At 41.3% G+C, this 8,726-nt stretch overlaps 1 protein-coding gene across 2 annotated transcripts in view; it reads right to left on the bottom strand.

The window, feature by feature from the left end:
- Positions 1-1,329: 1,329 nt before the first annotated feature.
- Positions 1,330-8,726, bottom strand: part of FBXO10 (F-box protein 10) — a 44,952-nt gene continuing 37,555 nt past the window's right edge. For both annotated transcript variants that reach the window (XM_058171778.1, XM_058171779.1), the window contains 4 exons: positions 7,533-7,808; positions 6,350-6,660; positions 3,479-3,660; positions 1,330-1,936 (listed from right to left, as the gene is read on the bottom strand). In XM_058171778.1, coding sequence (XP_058027761.1) covers positions 1,759-1,936; positions 3,479-3,660; positions 6,350-6,660; positions 7,533-7,808 — 947 coding nt within the window. In that variant the 3' untranslated portion in view covers positions 1,330-1,758. The remainder of the gene's footprint in view (positions 1,937-3,478; positions 3,661-6,349; positions 6,661-7,532; positions 7,809-8,726) is intronic.

Below are 8,726 nucleotides of genomic sequence, written 5' to 3'. Positions count from 1 at the left end.
TCTCAATCAGGGGTTTAGTGCCAATGATGAAATTACAATCTTTTTTTGACGCTTTCTATGCAACAGGCGGCTGAATGATGCTATGTCTGCCAAATATCTTAGGATACAGTGCTTATAGTTCTAACTATGTTTAACTGCTGTCTTAGAATGTCTGCTTTGAAAAGCAAAAAAAAAAAAAAAAAAGAATTGAAAATCTGTAAGTTTATACACAGCTATACACAGATGGCTTAACAAAATGCTGACTACCACCATAGTGCAGGAAAGGGAAGGAGAAGGCATTTTCCCATTGAAATAACATTATCATCAACAATTAACACACCGAGCAGAACTAGCTGCAAACTGAACGTCAGAATCCAGGAAAAGCTTCTTGACTTGATCCTGGTTCATTAGCCCTGGATCCAGGAGACTTAAAAAGGCAATCACCCAGGCTAGATGAGTGAGTTCCAAGAAATATTTTGCACAGGAGCTCTGGAGGTAGGAAACAGCCTGTTTCCCTATTGCAGGTGGGCCTAGAAGGCCCAAAAATCAGCATGTGCGTGCCGGAGCTGAGCTCGCGTGCCCACCAATATGGCTACGCGTGCCACCTGTGGCACGTGTGCCATAAGTTCACCATCATGGCTCTAGAACCTTAAACAATGTTTATATGTTTACTGGTAACTCCACTCTGCTAGTTTCAATGGGACTTACTCCTAGATAAATTATATACGTTCCCTTTGTGTGTATTGGATGACAACTCCAATCATTGCAAAAACATGCTGCTTTGGATGATACGTTCAGCACATCTAGAAGGCACCAGAGGAGAGATAACAATTATATACAACAGCCAAAACTGGGCTCTTTTCAATATAGAAGAAAGGAACTCTTGTTTCTGGAATAACAGGAAATTAATTTCAAGCTATGTCAAGGTACTGATGCCAAGCAGGCGAACAAATAGGTCAAGGCACCCAGGATTTCAGTGACATTAAACTAAGTGGCTTTTTGGCAAATCGCTAAGAGTGTAAGCTTAAGTGAATCCCCACCCACTCCTCACCTACACATTATATAAATAGCAAGTTATATTGTATTTGTAAGAATGGATATAATTCCTTCTGATAATATTGCTTGCACATCACTCCTACTTTGAGCCTTATCTGTAGCCTTCCTCTTCCCCTTCTTTGCAACTATTCCTTTTGAAAATTACTGCAGGTTCGAGCCCGGCCCAAGGTTGACTCAGCCTTCCATCCTTTATAAGGTAGGTAAAATGAGGACCCAGATTGTTGGGGGGGCAATAAGTTGACTTTGTAAAAATATACAAATAGAATGAGACTATTGCCTTAAAAAAAAAAAATCCGTATGAGGCAAAAATGCAAGTAGATGACCCTCAAATGCCTTTGAGACATCACAGTTATTAGATCAATCCCCTCCCTTAGTCCTTAGTTAGAGGTAATTCTGAATAATCAAGTCGATAAAGGAAAGAGATAAGCAGGCATAAGAAGCAACCACATCTTTCGATGCTGCAAAAATACCACTTTCTAAGGAATGAACCTGGGCCTGATGCAAGGATGCAGATGTGAAAGCTGAGGCAAGCTCTCAAAACACTTAATAGGACATAATCAGCTGATCAAGGTTGTAGCTGGCTAGAGTTCCTTGTTCAGTCACATTCCCATTAATTCTTATGTGCTCACAATGCTAGCCAGTCAGCTAAAAAACATTTGAATGTGAATTTGTTCTATGTTGCAGTGAACATAATCAGGAAAATGGAGGCAAATCTGCAAACCATCACAGAATAGTGCAGAAGATACTACCATTGTTATGACAACCCCCATCTACTCTAGCAGCTATCCTGGCTGTCACGTTTGATCCTTTTTGGCTGCTTCCCGCTGTTGACACCCCTCGAGACGATTCTTCTATGTGAGGCCTGGCTGGAGGGTTCTCTAAGGTCCAGGCAACATCAGACCTGAAGAACAGAAATATCACAGTCATTGGTACTGGTAATATACTTGGTCTCCATTTAAGGAAACCTATGTCAGGAAAGAATTCATTTTGTAGCTCAAAATTTTCTAAGCTTAGTACATTTGAGACATGTGAGAGTACAATTTTCATTACCAGCCAGTGTCAGTTGACGTTACTAGGCAAGATAATAATGCACACCCAACTGAATAAATACTGCTTCGGCGAGAATGGTGCTTTGCAAAGTCTGAACTTGCCTTTCTAGAGGAGGCAGGAACCGCTCTCAATCAGGGGTTTAGTGCCAATGATGAAATTACAATCTTTTTTTGACGCTTTCTATGCAACAGGCGGCTGAATGCTGCTATGTCTGCCAAATATCTTAGGATACAGTGCTTATAGTTCTAACTATGTTTAACTGCTGTCTTAGAATGTCTGCTTTGAAAAGCAAAAAAAAAAAAAGAATTGAAAATCTGTAAGTTTCTTTATCTAGCTATACACAGATGGTTTAACAAAATGCTGACTACCACCATAGTGCAGGAAAGGGAAGGAGAAGGCATTCTCCCATTGAAATAACATTATCATCAACAATTAACACACCGAACAGAATTCAACTTCTCTTCATGATATACCTTTTGACTTCTGTGCAGAGAGATTTACATTATCACCCGAGCAGAACTAGCTGCAAACTGAACTTCAGAATCCATGAAAAGCTTCTTGACTTGATCCTGGTTCATTAGCCCTGGATCCGGGAGACTTAAAAAGGCAATCACCCAGGCTAGATGAGTGAGTTCCAAGAAATATTTTGCACAGGAACTCTGGAGGGTAGAGTCTGCAGGGGGGATGGAGGAGGCTAGGGGGAACCTTGTGTGTGTGTGTGTGTGTTATGCAGCAGCACCACGCAAGAAGACTGGTGAATGAATGGAATGGTGGTACAAGAGCACAGGGAGATTGTGGGACTTACCAGAAAGTCTTGTTGGCTTTCCCATTGACTTTGCTTATGAGAAGCTATCAGAGAAAGGTGCAAATGATAATCATGTGATTGCAAAGATGGTACAGTGGCTGGAATTCTAAGGCCCAGCTGTAAATACCACTCATTTAATGTCATTGCAACTTCAAATGCTTGCTGAGCGAGTAAACAAGGATCACCAGCGTACTACCCAGTAGTGGGCTGCTGCCGGTTCAGGCTGGTACAGACCGGTTCGAGCAAATCAGTAGTTGCCCACCCGCCCTGGTGCTATGCCGTCCTATTTAGCCATGTTTTTTAAGCTGCACGCATGCGTGCAAGCCGCACACCAGAGCAAAGCACATTCATGGAAGGCAGCACGCGCTCACATTTTTGGTGCTGGGAGAATTGGTTGTTAATTCATGTGCCGCCCACCTCTGGTACTACCTAGCATCCTTTGAGATTGGGGTGGGTTGCAAATATTATTCAATAAAGAAACAAACTACAAGTTCCTGTTATATTGTCAGGACAATTTAATTCATTAATCCCCAGTCTAGAAATACCGCTGAGAGAGCTTTTCATTTACTGAAGTACCGCCAAACTTACTTTTTTCTGAAAGCAAGGATCTTATTATTTTGAATGACACAATCTTCCATGCTGGACACTTGCTGTAAAATAGTCTTTTTGCTCTTCCCTTGAAAAATCAAATTATCTTGTACTAAAGCCTTGGTTTGATCAAGCATCTCAATCCCGTAACCTCGGAAGGAGTGGATTCTGTTCTTGGTTACCTGGAGTGCATAACAGGACAGTAACACGTCATTCCTTTTGAATATGAGGGATGTATTAGTTGGCTATCAAATTTAATTCAAGCAGAAACAGTTCTCTCACAAATGGAATTTTGAAGGGAAGAAAAAAGATTCTGTAATCCCTTTGGAAAAATGTATTTTCAAAGGAACTGGCAACCAGCTAGTTCTCAAACTGTAGGCAGAACTCCAGGACCTGGGACCTGGAGGATCATCATTTTTAAAAACCCGATGAGGTTGCACAGGCAGAATAAGAGCTCAAGACTCTGATCCTCTCCTGCCATTTAAAGAATGTGCAGTTCTCTATATTCTTAAAATACTTCAACACATAGAAACATGTAAGGCATATTGAAAAAGCTTGAGCATCACTAGCAAAATGTTAATTGAGTGCTTTTGCTTTTCTTGCCCAAAAGCAGACCTAAGCATTCCACAGCCTGCCATATCCAGCCCATTACAGCCTACAGGCTACATCTGACCCTCTGGCTGTCCCTATCTTGACTGCAGTGATTCGGCTCTCCACAACAGTCCCAGTTTCCCATGTGGCCCATTGAGAAAATTAATGGCGACCTGGGGGGGGGGCTTCATCTATTGTTGAGAGGGACCAATGTACTCAGAACATATTCCATAGCTCTATCATTGCCCTCCCTGACTCTTAACGTTACCAGCTGGCATGCTGGGAAGCTAAACATCAGCATCTAGCACCAGCTTTATTTTCCATGCTCTTTCAGTCCTCACAATAATGCTTCTGTCCATGTCACATTCTTAGGAAAAAAATAAAGGGTAAGTGGCTATAGTTTGGTCCACCAGAAGTCCCTCCTAGACAGACAAATACTAGATGGGATTTGGTAGGGAGTCACAGGGAGGTGAATAAATGTGGCAACAAGGAACATCCTTACCTATTTGCCTTCTGAAAAATACATATACTGTGACTGGCCATGCCTGCTCTAGCAACTGTTTTGTCAGTGAGCAAATTCTTCCCTGTGACAAATGCTCCTCTAAATTGGGATCGTCTATTTAAATAGTATACTTAAATAAGGTAATGTGAATCAATTAGGACTTCAAACATTCAGATACAAGTTGGATGGGTGAAATGGAGAAAAAAACGGGGAAGAAAACTGCTTTCTGACCCACTGGGAGTTTTGAGAGATGGAGGAAGAGTAAGGCATCTTTTCCTTCTGCACATATAGATTCCTTCCTGCCTCCCTTCATAGTACTGTATAAATTTGTATGCTCAGATTTGAGGCCCACTATTCTCGAATAGCTCAGAATTCCTGAAACGTAATCTGTCATATTGGATACTGCATGCCAGTGGTGGGATTCAAATTGTTTATCCTACTGGTTCTGTGGGAGTGGCTTGGTGGGCATGGAATGGCTTGGTAGGCGTGGCAGGGGAAGGATACTGTAAAATCTCCATTCATTCCCCACTCCAGGGGAAGGTTACTGCAAAATTCCCATTTCCTCCTGATCAGCTGGGACTCGGGAGGCAGAGAATAGATGGTGGTGGGGCCAATTAAGGGGTTTTTTACCAGTTCTCTGAACTATTCAAAATTTCCACTATCGGTTCTCCAGAATTGGTCAGAACCTGCAGAATACGACCTTTGCTGCATGCATTCCAACAGTTCCTGGTTGTTTGAATCCCTAATCAAGTATGCTTTCTAGAAGGCAATGTTTGATGGTTCCATTTAACTCTGGATACAGAGAGATTAGTATGATGCCTAGCAAGTCATCTACATAAACATTACCAGGCCCTTCCATATTTTATTTATTTTTTACTGAGGAAAGATGGGGCATTCTTTGATTTTTAATGACAGGGAAGGACAATTGTTTTTTTAAACTATTTTAGGCTATGCTACTTTTTGAATTTCCTTCCACTAAATGAGGGGAAGCTATATCAGCAGGGTTACATTGATGCAGTTGAGGAGAGCTCTAGGAGATAGAAGAAAAGGCTATGAAACTATAAGTCTATGGAGATTCTCAGTCATCCAGATCATGGTTGCCCCAAAGGTGCTTTTTCAAAAGACAACTGGACTTTCTTTGTGTGTGTTTTTTTTCTTGAAGATGTTTTGCTTCTCATCCAAGAACTGAACTGAAGAAGCTTCTTGGATAAGAAGTGGAACATCTTCAAGGAAAAAACAAAGAAAGTCCATTGGCTTTTGAAAAAGCACCTTTGGTGCTATGAAACTACATTGCAGCCTTGGAAATGGGAGAGCTGCAACATCAGACTTCCAGTGCATTTGGTGATAGGATTCACCCAACTCACTGAATACTGACTCCAATCCTGGTTTTGTCTTCTTTGTACCTACAAAGTGCAGAATAGCATTAATGTTCTACAATAAATTTCTCCCTAAAGCATTTCTCCTCCAAGGAATGGTCCAAAATGTTTACTTGTTGGCGTATTCGCTTGGGAAAATAATAGATCCTGGCCAAAGTCCAAGTAGCAGCGGCATCAAATGATTCTCAGGTTTCTCACTGATGTCATCCAGTGGAGGATGAGCCTTGCAATATTCAGAGACATGACTTCAAGTGCCAATCTGGCTGGGAAGTTCATGGAGAGACTTTGAGTCAGCCACCCACCTTAATCTTGCCAACTTCACAATGAGAACATCCCTTTTTGGAGAAAGGAGGTGATACTACTAATTATATTAATAAGCCTGTTCTTTTTTTAGGCACCCACCTTCATGTTGGCTGCCTGCAAGAGTCGGAGGCCACATCCTTGATTTCCTAGAACATCATTCTCTGTGATGACCCCATCGCCCTTGGAGCTAATGCCATGGCTGCTGTTGTCATAGATCCCATTGCCACGGAGTTCTACCCGGCATTCGGCTTCTACCAGGACTCCCCCAAGGCTATTGCAAGAAATGCTGTTATTTGCAATTCGGGTGAGTTGCGAGCTTTGAAACACGGCAACCCCGTAGTCATGGTTGGCGTGGATGGCATTTCCAATGATATTCAGAGCTTCGCTGCTTTTGACATACAAGCCAGCAGCTATGGAAAAAAAGAAGAGAATACAGAGGGGAATCAATTCTCTCAACAAAAACAAAACGAGGAGAGAAAGCCAAAGTAGACCGGCATGCAGTCTCAATAAATTATATAATTGATATCTATCTTTAAAATGGATGATTGGCCTTTCTTAAATGGAGAAAATGCAAAAATACCAAATGGAAAAAAATAGTCCTAGACGTGCATTTCAGGGAGTGAGATCACTGAGGGACAAGGAATTCTGGTAGTTATTGGGTGTAATTGGGGGGCAGTAATAGGGCAGCAAGGTACAGGCAGAACAGTCAACCCCTCCCCCAAAAAAGCAAGTATATGTTGTCGTCGTCATCATCATCATCCCTGTTGTATTAGCTTTGCTGGCTGAGGACAAGTCTTAAAGTTGCCAAGGTTGAGACCCTAGTCTACAGCTTAGCTCTCTGCTTCTATTACAATTCACACATTTCAGCAATGAAAACGGCACATCTCCAGTTGAGGCTCCCTGAAAAGTCAAGCAGGGCAATCTTATCTTTAGCATCCCTTATCCATTCTTGGCCTGTACACACACACACACACATGCACACAATTTCAGACGGCAACCCAAATGCCTATATAAAGTCAGTCAATGAAACTTAAAATGAGATCTTCCCCAACTTCATCTAATATTGAAAATAAAATGATAATTGCAGATTATTTACTGCTCAGCTTAGACTAAAACTGGATCAAAAGGAGTAAACAAAACCCTCTGTGTATGCTAGAAATTAGCATATGGTTTATCCACCCAAGTATCATGCAGCAGTATCATGCAGCTAACATGTTTTGTAAAGGATTATGATAAGCTTTCCTTCAGATTAATCTGGTTATCCAATTTCTCTAGGACTCACCTCCATTATGGTTGATGTTGTTTGACTCCACAAGGGCCACGTTGATGGGCCGCCGAGAAGTCAAGCGTTCATCCTCACTCTCCAAGTCATTCTCCCAGTTGGCTGCTTCTCCTTCTTCATTGAAGTTCTCATTGCCTCCTTGGTTGACAAGATAATCATTAGCATCATCCTTGCGGCAAAACACTGCGATGCCATAGATGCTGTTGTGTCCAATTTGGTTGTTGGTAACATGGGGAAGGCTGGATGACATTATCCAGACACCACAGCCCTTATTACCTACAAGAGAAGCATGGAGAGTTGTCAGGTTTCCTTTCAAATTATGTCAGAGATTTGGCACTAGAACCGAGAAGCACTTTGGTCCAAGTTAGTTTAGTTCAGAGATTTTCAAACTTGCCAGCTTTAAGACTTGTGGACTTCAACTCCCAGAATTCTCCAGCCAGCTATGCTGGCTCTAAACTTCTGGTTTAGTTAGTTAGTTTAGTTAGTTTACTTTATTGTCATTGCACCTTGTACAATAGAATAGAATAGAATAGAATAGAATAGAATAGAATAGAATAGAATAGAATAGAATAGAATAGAATAGAATAGAATAGAATTCTTTATTGGCCAAATGTGACTGGACACACAAGAAATTTCTCTTGATGCAAATGCTCTGAGAACATAAAAGAAAAGATACATTCGTCAAGAATCATAAGGTACAACACTTAATGATAGTCATAGGGAAACAGTCAATATAAATCTTAAGGATACCAGGAACAAGGTTACAGTCATACAGTCATAAGTGGGAGGAAATGGGTGTTAGGAATGATGAGAAGATTAATAGTAATGCAGATTTAGTAAATAGTTTGACAGTGTTGAGGGAATTATTTGTTTAGCAGAGTGATGGTGTTTGGGAAAAAACTGTTCTTGTGTCTAGTTGTTCTGGTGTGCAGTGCTCTATAGCGTTGTTTTGAGGGTAAGAGTTGAAACAGTTTATGTCCAGGATGTGAGGGGTCTGTAAATATTTTCACAGCCCTCTTTTTGACTTGTGCAGTATACAGGTCCTCAATGGAAGGCAGGTTGGTAGCAATTGTTTTTTTCTGCAGTTCTAATTATCCTCTGAAGTCTGTGTCTGTCTTGTTGGGTTGCGGAACCAAACAGACAGTTATAGAAGTACAGATGACAGACTCAATAATTCCTCTGTAGAATGAAATT

Source organism: Ahaetulla prasina, chromosome 2, assembly GCF_028640845.1.
Source record: "Ahaetulla prasina isolate Xishuangbanna chromosome 2, ASM2864084v1, whole genome shotgun sequence".
NCBI classification, from domain to species: domain Eukaryota; kingdom Metazoa; phylum Chordata; class Lepidosauria; order Squamata; family Colubridae; genus Ahaetulla; species Ahaetulla prasina.
The sequence above is the reverse complement of the archived record's forward strand: the minus strand, read 5'-3'. Positions and strand labels throughout refer to the sequence as shown.